This window comes from Trachinotus anak, unplaced genomic scaffold, assembly GCF_046630095.1.
Source record: "Trachinotus anak isolate AG129_WGS33_773 ecotype Australia unplaced genomic scaffold, CSIRO_AGI_Tana_v1 ptg000025l, whole genome shotgun sequence".
Lineage (NCBI taxonomy): Eukaryota > Metazoa > Chordata > Actinopteri > Carangiformes > Carangidae > Trachinotus > Trachinotus anak.
In genome coordinates this window covers 4758559-4772597 of record NW_027273876.1, presented here as the reverse complement: position 1 = coordinate 4772597, position 14039 = coordinate 4758559, and the positions used below count along the sequence as shown (strand labels likewise).

Here is a 14039-nt window from a genome sequence, read left to right as displayed (position 1 = left end):
TCACATACCAGAAATTAGTTGAAGTTATTGCATCTATTGAAAATGTTCTGGGGCTGTTATTTTAAAGGTACTGGTCACTGAAATCGAATCTCGGTTTCTTATTTGCAGTCAGTTATTGACCACAGAAAATGAAACAAAAATAAAAGCTTTTAGAAACAAAATCTGGTCTCAATAGATGTCTCAGATGATTTTAAAATATGCACAGAAAACCATAAAAACACTCATCCACTGATGAAGAACATAGGAATGAAATATGTAAGTTTATTAAACACTAGCAGGTTTTCTGCATCACAGACGAGCTTCAGTAAGAGTGTTTTCATTCTGTTCCCATTTTTCATCTGAAAGGATGTGAAGTGCAGTTGACATGTAAATTACATTGTGTGTAAAAGTACTGATCAGCTCCAGAAAGGGACTGTCACTGATTTTCAATGAGGATCACATTTATCTGTAGTGGTTGTAAAATATATTCTGTAGTTTGTTGGAGTGGCAACCGTAAGGCTAAGCTGACAGAGCAGTTTGATACTTTGTAAGATCTGCCATTAAATTTAAGAGAGACTAGTATTTCTGTGTTTGTCTGTGTTTGTTTGAATGTAATGAAGACATTGCGTATTCCTAGCAAGCACCAGTTGTAGACAGTCAGAGGTAATAGCTGTTTAATGACTGTTTTCTGCCATGCTGAGATCCGAGATCGGAGGTGTGTTTTTAAAGTGCTTAGACACTCAGCACACACAATTACTCTGTGTTTAATGAAGTGAAGAGGTTTGCGGTGTCTACTCAGAACTAAACTAGGGCAGAGAAACAGAGAGGGAGGGTGCAGACGTCTGTGTGCAGGGCTGGGTATTATTCAAATGTTTTGACACCAGTGCCAACACAACACCTGATTTTCTGTACTGATATCAAAGAGTTACTTTAGCTTGGATTATATAATGTTATTGCTCAGAATCATGGAACATTCAGACACAGAGCTGCAGTGCAAAGGCAACAGAGTAAAGTGAATCTGCAGATGAGGACAATGTGACAGATTCTGGGCTATTCAAGCAAAAAACATGACAAGCAATACAGTGGCCAGTTAGTGTAATGCTACTGCTGAAAACAAAGTCACGTTGAAAAAAATCAAGATTTCATGTTGCCCTCTTTTCCCTGGCCACAACCAGCTCCATGATATCTCCCTCCTCTTCTTTTGAGGTTTTTCAAAGTGTCAGGTCTGTGGAGAACAGGCTAGCTGTTTCCCTCTGTTTCCAGTCTCTATGCTAAGCTAAGATAACTGGCTTCTAAACATAAATTTAACAGACAGACATTACAGTAACGTACCACTGCCAGCTTTTGGTACATGACAGTTTTCAACACCAAGTGCAACTGACACATTTCAGCTGGTACAAGAAGCCCCGTCTGTCTGCATGTTTTCTCTGTGTTTAGATCTGCATGCATGCTCAGATGTAAAAAGGTGTGCATGTGTTAGCGTTGCCGTCTGTACCTCTCTGTCTGATTGGACTGACGCCTGCAGGGCACCGTGTTGCGGACACACGTGCCGGTGCCCGGGTCCACGTCCTCTACCATGACAAAAGGATGCTCCTCCAGCGTTGCCACGGTCAGGTGGCGATCATCAGACACGTGCTCCAGGAAGCTGCCATACCGAGGCCAGACAGGGTAGCGGACCTGGAGGATCCCCCGAGCATATGTACCCACCTGAGGAGGGAAGGTGAGAGGCAAAGAGCTCATCAGTATCACACACATGAAGTCTGACTCTCAGGCGTGACTTTCACTTCATGTCAAACCCTTCTCTCTCCACCTGTTGTGTCTTTCCCTACTTCACAGGACCAGTGATTCTTTAGAAGAAAATTAGCATGTGCTGACCTGGAGGGAGAAGATTATAAGATGAAAGGAGAGTTCATTAATGCATACGGAGGAGACTTAAAAGTCTTTGAGTGAGACAGAAAAAAAGCAAGACAAAGAGCAAACTGACTACATCACATTAATAATACATCCCAGCGTGTGTTGCCTTCAATCTGTGTTCATTTTGTTGACTGATTATTCAATTATTAATTTTCTTTTTTTCAACTGAAGAAACAAATTGAAATGTCATTGTTCATAAATGGGAACTGTTCAAGTGATTAATGCTATTTAATAAGTGTTTTTCAGTCTTTGTGTGTTTAAAATATGTGCTGCTGCTACTGACGGGTACTGACAAGGTAACTATACAAAAAAAGCAACAGATTGAGTTTTTTTAATGTCAAAGGAGCCACTTGGGACTAGAATTGCTGTATAATGTCACATCACACAATGAATAATCCCATCGAACACTGCACTAAGCTCAGTGAAGCCCTCTCTGTGAGAACCAGGACTGTTTGTCATAGCAACCCAACCTAATGAGCCATACTGAGCTCAGCCTGCACTGACTTGCTGCATGCGAAACTCACTCCCTCACAGCTTTAATGAGACCTCTTCTTCATACCAACTCCTGATTTGGTCTTCGGCTCATGCTAACGCTCTTCCTTCGTCACACATGGATGATTTACAAACCCGCATCTGAAGGTACAGTGTGATGTGGAAGTTGGTGATTTGTTTCTCCGCACCATCTGCGAATCACACACATGCCAGTTGTGAAGATCAATCATTTCAATCCATCTTTTATGGGATTCTCATGTGTCTTATCTTCTTGTTGAGCTGTCTTTCTCTTATGATGCACCGTGCTGTTGGGAAGGTGTCAGAACTTTTTTGATTAATGGATACTGGGTTAAAATGCAAATGCTCTATTTAATGATTTTTTTTTCAAATGTGGAACGTTAGTTTACCTGAAATCAGAAGAACAGGACTGGTACAAGCCTTTTTTTTGTGGCCCTGTGAGCGGAATTTGATTTACCCAAAGTCATTTAAAATAAATGTATATTTCTCATTACTCCTTACTCTTTGAGATGTTGTTGTTGTCATGTAATGGTCTCATGAAGAACCTTCGACCACCTCCCCATCCCATCCCCACTAAAAAGTTTGTTTACCCCAAATAGTATCTAGCCTACCTAGTTTTAGGGATGCACTGATCAAATAGGCCAGATTGGTACTGATGCCAATATTCCCCTTATTAAGCAGATTAGGTTTGACCATTAAATACAGTTTCAGTGTGTCCGCTGTCGTTTATTTAGTCATAACAGGAGCAGTGTATCCTTAGAGAGTTTCAGTTTTATTTCATTTTTTAAAATATCTTCTGTCACCAGCCAAAAAAATGGGTTACATCATCGCCCCAATTACATTTTTACATATTAAACACAACAGATTAAATTCTTACGCATACCTCTCAATATCTTATGAAACGTTTTCTTATTCCAAAAACTAATTTTGCCAAAGTAATGCAGAGTTTTTCACAAAATCTAAATCACCTCAAATTAATTTCTCTTTACACCACTGATTCTAGGTTTCATCACGCTTTTCATATAGGAGTATATTCAGTTATTTATTTTCTTATAGGGGTACTCCAGACTTTCAGTTTTGCTCTCCATACAGTTCGGGGGCAGAAAGATAAAAGCATGGCCAAATGAAAGCAGCTGATTTTGAGATGTCCTGAGTTTTAGTCCCTAATATGCAAGCTGCAGAAATAACAGATCCTACAATTTCTGTAATAAGACTCAGATCTTTTCATTAGACCATCCTGCCACTTTAATGCCCACTTCTTTCATACCCCATGAATCAATTTTAAAATGCAAATTTATTGGAAAAAAACAACAAAAATAAAAGTTGTGTATTTACTCATCAAATAGATGCAGAGCAATATTAGCATTCATTCCGTCATGTTTTTGTCCACCAATCATGAATGAAAGTCCAATATTCGCTGTCTTTCTAACTCTGTTTTTGTCTACGCCAACCTCTAAGGGAAATGTCTGGATCTTCAGCAGCTGAATGCCCTCATACACTCACCAGGTAGAGCAGGTAGTGCACAGTTTAGTGGAGCATGAAATTGATGAGAGCGGTGAGAGTAAAACCTGGCTGTAAAACCAAAACAATGAGCTGAAAGATGCTAAAACGCTGCAGAGTCGGGTGATATTTCCCAGTCAGCTCTTATGAGCAACAAATCTTACATTAAACATGGTGATCAGATTCAATGTTAATATAAAAAATCAATAGTGCACCTTTAAACTTTTTTTCTTTAGTATGGGAAAGAGAGGAAAACTACGAGAGGGGCCCAGCAGAGAAAGGGGGCTTTCCTGTCCAAAATGTCACCCAGCAGTACTTCTTCAGGAACGAAATCATGTTAAATTGTCAGGGTGTCACAGTGGTGGAGAAAGACTTGAAAAGAGCAAGTACACCACAACCTGTCATCATTATGGATGAGTTACATGACACGAGGAGGAGAGGAAGAAAAAGCAGCGACAGATCAGGTTGTAATGAGACAGAAAAGGAGAAAGGATTCAGAATTTAGATGCATGTACGGTATCTTGTTTAAAGTGGTGTCCTGTTGTCGATAGTGTGTGTGAACAGGCTTCTGGCTGCACTAGTGTGACTTTAACATCTCCACACACACACAAACCAATCCCCACTTCGGCACAATTACACGTCCATGTTCATACACACACGCATACATACACACCAGCCAGGAGGTGACATTGATAAAATAGGTTGGTCTTTCCAGGGCAGAAATAAATGAGTTCAACTGTAGCTGTGAGATTACGTTCAGGTCTCTTTGTGTTGTCGCACTTTTTCAATACACCCTCGGGTTTTGATAAGTGTGTGTGTGTGTGTGTGTGTGTGTGTGTGTGTGCGTGTAGAAGGCAGCAAAAATACAAGGCATGGTGATGATGAAATAGGGGTAAGAGAGGGATCTGGCTTCCGCAGGACACACAACATTATTGATTTGAAATTACGCCTACACTTGTACTTTCAAATATCATCTATCCCTGATGTTCTGTCTATTCCAGGAGTTATTTTGTGATCACTTGTTCAAGTTTCGATTTTTAATATATCCACTTTCCCTCAACCAGCCTTTCCCAAAATCCATTTTGACATCATAATACAACCGGTATAAACTTATTGCATCCAGCCGGGTTATAGAGTATATGTAGGTTAAAGGTTTTCAAACTGAGAGGTGAGAGTTGAAGGGGAGGCACAGAAGGAGCATAAGATACTTAATGAGGTGAAGGGGGCAGGTACAAGGTTTGTTCTTAAAGCAACAGGCAGTTAGTTATGGTGGTTGGTACTTTCAAACCTTTAGACATAATTTTTGTCAAATTTGTACTGAATCATATCTAAACACAAACGCATGATGATAACGTGACTTTCTGAGGATCATTATCACTGATTTCTATTGCAATAACAGTCAATTACATAGAAATCAGATAATAGAAAAAAAGATTTTCCAGAGCCTGAGAATCATCACATCTTCAAGTTTTAAGTAGCAAAGTGATCTAATGATGTTGTTTTTACATCCATGGATACACTGCAAACAGTAACTTTATTTATAGGTACAGTGAGAGAGACAGGATGGGGAGAGAGAGGGGGAATGACAAGCAGCACAGGGCCACTGCAGTCAGGACTAAGCCTTAATGGTACGAGCTCTACCAGGTAGAGCTAACTACCAGGTAGGCTAACTAACACTGGGTGAGACTTTACTGCTGTTTATGTCTGTATGTTAACATTTGGTTCACTAATTAAGTGTCTTAAATCTTGGTGATATACCGGACACAGCAGTAAACTGAACTGTGTCATGATTTGTTAGAGTGAATTTTTAAATGGTGCAGTCTACCCAGCTCTCCTATGTGTCTGTGTATTTGGAAGTTTGAAAAAAAAATATCCTTAGATTTTATTCATTAGGGGTTTAACACTCAGTTAATCTGCTTCATCAGGACTGTGTGGGCATGGTTGATAGGTAACATAAGCCGACAACCACTGAACTGTTATCAGGTTTTCATATCAACAATTATATCTAAATTGAATTTGAGGTCTCCTGTGTCATTAGTGCCCATATGTTTGCCCTTTTTTTGTGATTCAGCTTCTGGTGCCCATTACCTTGTCCCAGAGTCTCTCCCTGTCCAAAGCGATGATGACCATGGAGGGGTTGGAGAGGAAGCCTTGGTTGTTGAACGACAGATCTCTCCTTTCCCAGGTCACGTTCAGCATGTGCCTGCAACTCACAAAAACACAAACTCTTCAACACATACAGTGAAAATATATAGTACGCAATCAAGGAACTTTGACTCTACATCACACGATAATTTGCATATTCATGTCCACAGATAAACACAAATAATGATCACCTCCTAATTAAACCTAAAGCTCCCCTGGGAGGCCGTAATCTAATGTAGGAGACTGGAAGTGGCTCATTAGTGGATGATAGAGGCAGCTGATTGGTGGAGGGTAGGGTGTTTCTACTGAGTGATTCTGCTGATATGTCCACGACAGACTGAGACGTGAATAATGAATCCAGGTAAATTTACATTTCAGACCACATGCAAAAGAGGCTCATGTGAGAAGCATGAAAGGCTTGTGCTCTTCTGTCTATGCATCAGTAACAATCACTAACTTGTCTAAAACAGTACTAAACTTGAATTTAGGCAACAAACGTACGCCTCACCTGAACAGTGTATTGTTGTCTGAATGTTTAGCTGGCCTGTTGCAGTCGCCATGTCCCTCAGGAATAAAACCATACTGTTTCTTGAAGCTCTCGGCCCCTTTGGCTACGATGGCGACTCCCTCCCTCACCCTCTGCCGCAAGCTTTTTCTCCACTGGTCTGTTATTACACCAATCACGCCAACAGGGAAGCTGGCAGGTGGAGGGCTGTCGGGGTTGCCCACAGCCAGGCTGGGGAGGATCCAGATGTAGCCCGGCCCCAGCAGACCCACCTCGGCTGCCTGATGGAACAAGTACTGTGCCTCCTCATAGGAGCAATATGCCAGCAGGACCTGAGAGTCCACCTGCAGACAGAAAAACAAGAAAACACAGCCTGAACATGCAGCACTACTGTAGGTCACCAGAAGCCAGTAACTCCAGCTGTTCATAAGTTTCAAACTTAGCATAGTCATTACATAGTGAGGGTAGCGTTTACTAAGTGGAGCTTTAAAATTCACTAAACTACAGCAACATAAATAAAATACAAACACACAAACGAGTTCTTACACAGACATCAGTTTCTACCAAATATGTACACCCAATAAATGTCAAAGCTAGCATTGGTTTGTTATCATATGACTGGTTTCAAAATACTTTTTCAAAAAATATATGTAAAGTGGAAAGAATTATATTTCAGAAAATAATATGCCAATAACATTCGACTAAGCTACCAAATAGTTGGTTAGGTTCGCATAATTGGATATTTCCCACTGTCCCTGAACTGTAGTGAATAGTATTAACTCTAAAACACACATGTATAGAGACAAAACAAAGTCATATGTACATTTAAAGAGTTCATAATAATTATGTTTATTATTGTATTTTGCCCATTAAACTGTTATTTTTGGCAGTTGTTAAATTGTGCAATGCTAAATTGTTGATGCTGTGGCTGGTTGCTTTTGATTGGACAAAGTTGCACCATTAAAACTACAACATTTTTTAAATTTCAACAGTGTAACCCTATTTAGCCAGTAGTAGAAGAATTTAAGGATTTAACACACAAACTTGTGTTGGATTTACAAATAGCTGCACTGTGGAACCCAATCCAGGAGCCATGTGCCTCATCGTACCTGCTGCAGCATTCGCTTGGTCCTCGCATCGTTGGCCCCGACAGACATTTCCAGAGTCAAAATATCCTGTAGATTCCACAGGAAATAGGAGGTATCTGTGTAGGACTGTACTATATCAACAAAGGTGTCATATCCCGGCAGCAAGCTGGTGATCACAGCGAATTCGCCCCAGTCGTACTCCTCCATGAGCTGAAACAGGGACATATTGTTTAGAATCACTGCATGTATAACAGCATGAAGCACTGATGATGACAAGCTCAGTACCACCCTCACATCCAGCAACAGTTCAGCAATAATGGGAAATTATACAGATAATTTAAACAGATTAAACAGACAAGATATAATATGTTAACTCCTTACCTTTGGATAGAGCTATAGGAGTGGTATAAATTTTGTCATCTTACTTTTGGCAACAAAGTGAATAAGCGTATTTCCCATCAACCCAAACTATTCCATTAAGCTCTTGGATCTTTACGAAGGCAGCTGGACATGCTTGAGGTTCTTGAAGACATTTCACGTCTTCACCATCAGTTGAAGCTGACTAGTGGAGAGTTCCTGGCATTTCACTTCTTGTGGGGTTGTTAACACCTTGGGGGTCATGTCAGATTAGAGGTGAAACGTCTTCAAGAACCTCAAGCAAGTCCAATTACATTCGTGGAGCTCTAAGACATACCATGACCCGGATGACTGAGTATCCGGGTCGTGGTATCTTGACAGACCTTTTCCTTTAAGCATTAAACTTTGCATTAGACTCTCATTAGTCTCTGTGAATGAGTCTTCTTGTAATTTAATATGCGTTGAGCCTGAGGTTGGGGTCAATGGTCATGGCAGTAATCACAGGAACAAAGTAGAAAGTTTTTAAAACACTAACTGATTTTTTTTAATGCATTTCCTCACAAATAAACCTGTCAATTTCACAATGGATGCTGTAGAAATGCTCCCACTAGATGACGAGGTGAAGTTGGGGTATCACAGACTTAACTGAGATTATCCGGCTGACTCCCAAAACAATCCCTCTAATCGCATGAGAATTTGTAAAATCCATCCTAAATACAGATTGTATTTGTTTGTGGAAACTGGTCAGAACATCAGATCTGGGATTCCACCCACTGATTGATAGGGTTTCCCTCCATGGTGTTAATCAGCCATCAGACTTGACGCTCGCACCATTTGTTATGACAACACAGATTTTTGTTGTTTGACATTTCTGTACCTTGAACATGCAGAGGATCTGCTGCTCCAGAGACGCTCCCATCTGCAGGAAGGAGGATCCCTCTGCCTGTGAAGAGTAAGAGAGTCTCATTTATGGATTCAAGTGGGGAAAATCTTTTTCGTGAAATGAAATATGGGTGAAGCAACAGCATCTTTGGTGCTGTTTTTTTTTCCAAAGACATTTCAGCAAGATGGATGTTTGCTGTAAAAGGGGGTTGAAATTTTGTCCTGTCCTTGTAGGACAGTTTCTTCATCTCTCAAAAATCTTCATGCAAAAGTCAAACACGCACTTCTGAAAATACATCCTGAGCCCTGAATGGGCCTTTGGGTCAGGAAATATTCTTCACCTTGTGAAAAGAAGGTGAAATATCCTGAGTAAATCAGCAAACGAAGATCAAAGAACAGCTGTGAACTCTCTGTCACAACAGAAGCCAACTGACGAAAGGTTTTCAAATTAACTTTTGTCTGCTGCTCTTCACTTTAGCTGCACCTTTAACACCCTTACTGTTGCAGAATATCTAAATTTGAATGGAGCACTACTGCTACTAGGACTGTGCATTTTAATATTTTGTCCTCTTGTTCAATAAGCATCCTATCACACAAAACATCACTGTTAAAATTCACATAGGCCTTCCCAAAGCAATTAAGTTGATAAGAAGAAGTGACAAACACAGGGAAAGAAAGAATTTTTAGTGAGGTATGCTTGGACCATGGCACTTAACTTGGGTTTAAAAGTCTTTATAAATATCTATGATCTCCTAATAGGCATTGTTGTAAATCTATAATAATAATATAATATCTATATATGACAGCAAACATTCAAATGTGTTTTATGTGCAACAGTTACTATGAACATTTATATGAGAGTTTGCACCTTCATAGACATTTTACTATAGAGCTTTGATTGTCCATATTCAGCCTCAGTCTGGTACAAGTGTCTCTGAACTGCAAACACTCAGTCCCGCTGCTCTCTTTCTGTCAGGAAGGGGTGGTCCAATGTTGTATGTGTCTGCATACATTTGCATACCTACTGAGTGTGTATTAGTGTGTGTTGGCAGATAAGATGGAAAGTTATTAGAGCCCACTGAACCCATGTCCTTCAAAGAGAATTAAGATAAAATAGGCTGTAGTGATGAGAGGAGGAGGAGGAATATTGGAGAATCTAAAAGAGTTTGAGGGACTGGATACAGATGCAAAGAGCAGAAATAGTCAACATGAGGGGAGGAAAAATAGTTTTCTCAGTGAAGCATGACCATTATCTATATCTGTGAGGTCATCAGAGCAGTTGTCACACATATTTTTCTCACAAACCTAAAACCTTTCAGTTACATGACAAAGTTCAGGATTAATAATATAAAACTAACAGCAAAACAAATCTGTACTGACATGCAGTGTTGATGGCACTAGATGAAAGGTTAAGGGATCACCAAAGTGTTTATAATTAATCCCAACAGTGTCATCAATTTTTAGGCTACCATATTTTATAGTAATTATTAAGACATGTCACTCAAACCTCACGGTGGCTCCAGAGAAAAAGTAAGGGAATCACCACAGTCATTAGGATTCATCATCTGGGAACCATTAACATCTAGAAAATGTTTTATGCTAATCCAGCCCACAAATGTTGACATACTTCACTGGATAAATGTACACTTTGACCTGCTGCTGACACTAGAGGAGAAGTCACGGGATCATCAAAGTTATTAGGCTTCATCCTCCTCCACAAACATCAATCCCATAGCGACCCTGGCAGAGAAGTCGGGAAATCACTTCATCCTCTGGGAACCATGAATATCATGAATGTACAAAATTTCATGGCAATCCAAGAGGTGGCCCGATTGGCAGATGCCGCCATCTTTGGAGCCACCCTATTACCTTAAAAATATTCACTTTTCAATCAAGTTTAGTCCAGTTTACATATTTCACATGTACACATATGCATGTACACAGGAGACACAAACATATAGGCTACATTCAGGTGTGAACTACCAGCAAAACTAGAAAACTGTTTCAACAGATTCAAGTGAAATTGTTCCAGTCTGGACGCCCTGTCCCTGCCTTTTTTTTTTTTTTAGATAGGACTGTGGAGTAACAGAGCTTGGATGGGAGATCTAAGGGGCCTAATGGTGCTGTAAGGCATAAGTAGACCTGTGATGTAAGCAGGTGCAAGACTCTGCAGGGGTTTAACTCAAGTAATAATATTCTAAATTTGATCCAATAACAGACAGGGAGGTGGTGCAAGAAGGTGAAGATCAGAGTAACATGCTCTTCTTCATGAACTGTACAGCAGCATCTCACACTAAGCTAAGAAGGAAGTCTGGGAGGATCCCAAAATACACCAACACACTTGTACGCAGATAGAGAGGTCATGCATGAGAGAGAGAGAGAGCAGATAGTGTTAAACTGTCAAGTGCCATTTGGGACCAGGTCTCAGATCTTCTCAGTCTGTTCTCGTCTCTGAGGTGACTAACTGTCATCTCTTCTTCCTGTTGCTGTTCCCTCTCCCACAGCTCAGAGCCTCTGCAAAGCCCCAGAGAGCCGTGCAGCCTGAGGAATACCACAGGAATATCACAGCTAGACTCTCCTTCACTCAGTTTTACCAGTTTCATCTCTGTTGGAGCTTGTTTGAGACTCACCTCCGGAGGCTGAAACTCCACTAGACCACTGACTGGGCTGTGCACCAGAATAGCTATAAAAATAGCGGTACACAACCATGTCAGGCTCTCAGTGAATAAATAAAAAATGCCTCTGGATTAGAAGTCCTGGTTACCAATAATGTCCCACTTCAGCTGAAGCGAAGGAAGAGTGGTGAGGTGGACTATCTGAGGAAGTGTCATTAAAATCCAATTAGTTGTGTCTGAGCTATTAAACAAACAAATAATATGGTGACCCTCCCCCACACCCCCACCCTTCCCTCCCCCCTTGCCAATCACTGTTTCATCACTTTCCAATTAGCAGAATCTTAAATTGTGAAAAATCAAACAAAGCCAGAAGCAAATGTGTTGAAAGGCATCGACTTTCTCCTTCACAGTGAAATGAAGCAAGAATTACGACAAAATTACCTTCTCTTCCACGTCTAACTCTCAAACACTCACACACCCCTCCCACCCTCATCCTCCACTTCCCAGCCGTCTTGTTCTCGCCACCCTGGCAGTGCGGCTGTCACACACAGACGTAATTAGCAGTCCTGCAGCAGGAGCGTATGGTAATGTGACAGGAAGACGGTGGACATGGTGGCTGCTCACACACTCCTCTCCTCCCTCGGGGAGAACTCTGTGCTGTACCTCCCCTCGGTGGAAAGACTGGTGTCGGTCAAACAGGAAGCAGGTCACAGATACAGTTGCTCACTCACATATGGGCTCAGACTTGTCATTCGTCAATCTCCTGACAAGTTTGTGTATATGCAAGCTCTCATCTCCAGTGGTGGAAAGTACATTTACTCAAGTACTATGCTTTAGTACCATTTGGAGGTATGTGTACTTCATTGTTACTATTTCTGGTATTAATGCTTAAATATCAGTGGCTAATATTTTACTTTTTACTCCACTGCATTTATCTGATGGCTATAAATACCAGCAAATTAAGGTTTTGCATACATACTGCAATACCCAGCAGTATGTAAAGTACAGAAACTAAGTTCCATCATGACCAGCTGCTACATTAAAACATTGCTTTTATGTTATTGTAGCATTAAAAATAACCTAATAATATAAATGATCTATATAATGAAAATGCCCATTCTACACGATGACTTGATTTTATCACTTTTACTCTACTTCATTAAGTGAAAATTTGAAAGTAATCGTGTATTTCTACACTACTGTATTGCTATTTTAAGTTGAAAAAGAGGTTGGAATAAGATTTTACACCCATGCTAGCAGCTTTGTGAGGTTGGATATTAAGCCAGATGCAAACACCACCATGGTAACTTGGTCTCAGTGACATTGCTAGGAGGCTGACATTAGCAAGTAATGGTAATGTTCACCATCTTAGTTTAGTGTGTTAGCATACTATGAAGAAATTTGCTGATTTCCACTAAACACAATGTACAGCTGAGGTTGTTGGCATCAGTTTAGCAGGTACTTAGTCACAAACTGGACCCGATGATCTTACTATGAGAAAAAGGCAGCGAATCAACCTAAGTTAATGTGAACCAAATTCCTATAGTTGTTGAAAAATTTCACATAAAACCACAAGTATGAACCTCATGGTGGAAAAGCCATTGGGGTACATCCTCTGGGAACCACAGCGTCTATACAAAATATCAAGGCAGTCAGTGCAGGAGTTGTTGAGATATTTCAGTGTGGACCAACACTGTGGATCTGACAGACCATTACCATACACAGAACAACACCACGACCAACTGAGATGTCCTGATTTTTAATGGAATGGATCACATCTCAAAAACACTGGATCCTACACATCCAATAATGCAACGTAACAGACCCTCTCTCTGCCTGGTGAACGCCTCGATCCTCCAAACTTCTTCCCAACTCCACTACAGGTGTCAACACAGGCTGTCTTAAAAATGTGTCACATCCAAGCCCAAACTGAGATAACTCAGGTGAAGTCACTTTAGTCTTTTTTTTTCAGACTTAACAAACATCCTCCAGAGCCACATAAAACAACTTTTTTAAACAGGATGAAGAATAATTCCTGTGTAGCAAACAGAAAGCTGGAAAAAGACCAGTACAGTGATGCTCAAATGCACAAGCCAAAAAGCATCATAAACCAGATGTTTGAGTTTTTGACCCACTACAAATATGGAGGGTTAATCTGTATTATGTTATTACAGACAGTGCTGTGGTTACAGTGAGCCTTTGCGTGTGAGTTGTACATTAGTGATGGGTTAGCTATGGACATATAGCACATTACGTTTGAATAATATCTATACATTGCATCTGTAAAAGTCAACTGCAGCTTCTCTCTCCTGAAACAACCCTGCTGGCCGAAGAGTACGAGCCCCCAGAGCTTTATCTCCTCTGCCATGTACTGTACGTAGTCCTCTTGGAGAATGCAAAATCCTGTTTAATTCACTTAGTTTTTTTGCCAGGAAATAATCAGATTTTAATATATTTCATGTCAGACTCAGTCTTAAAAACCCAGTGTGACACTATAACACATAACACTGCATGTTTTTATATCATTAGACCCACCAAATTAGA

At 40.5% G+C, this 14039-nt stretch overlaps 1 protein-coding gene across 2 annotated transcripts in view; it reads right to left on the bottom strand.

The window, feature by feature from the left end:
- Window positions 1-14039, bottom strand: part of LOC139608651 (glutamate receptor ionotropic, NMDA 2C-like) — a 54568-nt gene that overhangs the window by 21722 nt on the left and 18807 nt on the right. For both annotated transcript variants that reach the window (XM_071462613.1, XM_071462612.1), the window contains 5 exons: window positions 8876-8941; window positions 7663-7851; window positions 6557-6897; window positions 5992-6106; window positions 1475-1686 (listed from right to left, as the gene is read on the bottom strand). In XM_071462613.1, coding sequence (XP_071318714.1) covers window positions 1475-1686; window positions 5992-6106; window positions 6557-6897; window positions 7663-7851; window positions 8876-8941 — 923 coding nt within the window. The remainder of the gene's footprint in view (window positions 1-1474; window positions 1687-5991; window positions 6107-6556; window positions 6898-7662; window positions 7852-8875; window positions 8942-14039) is intronic.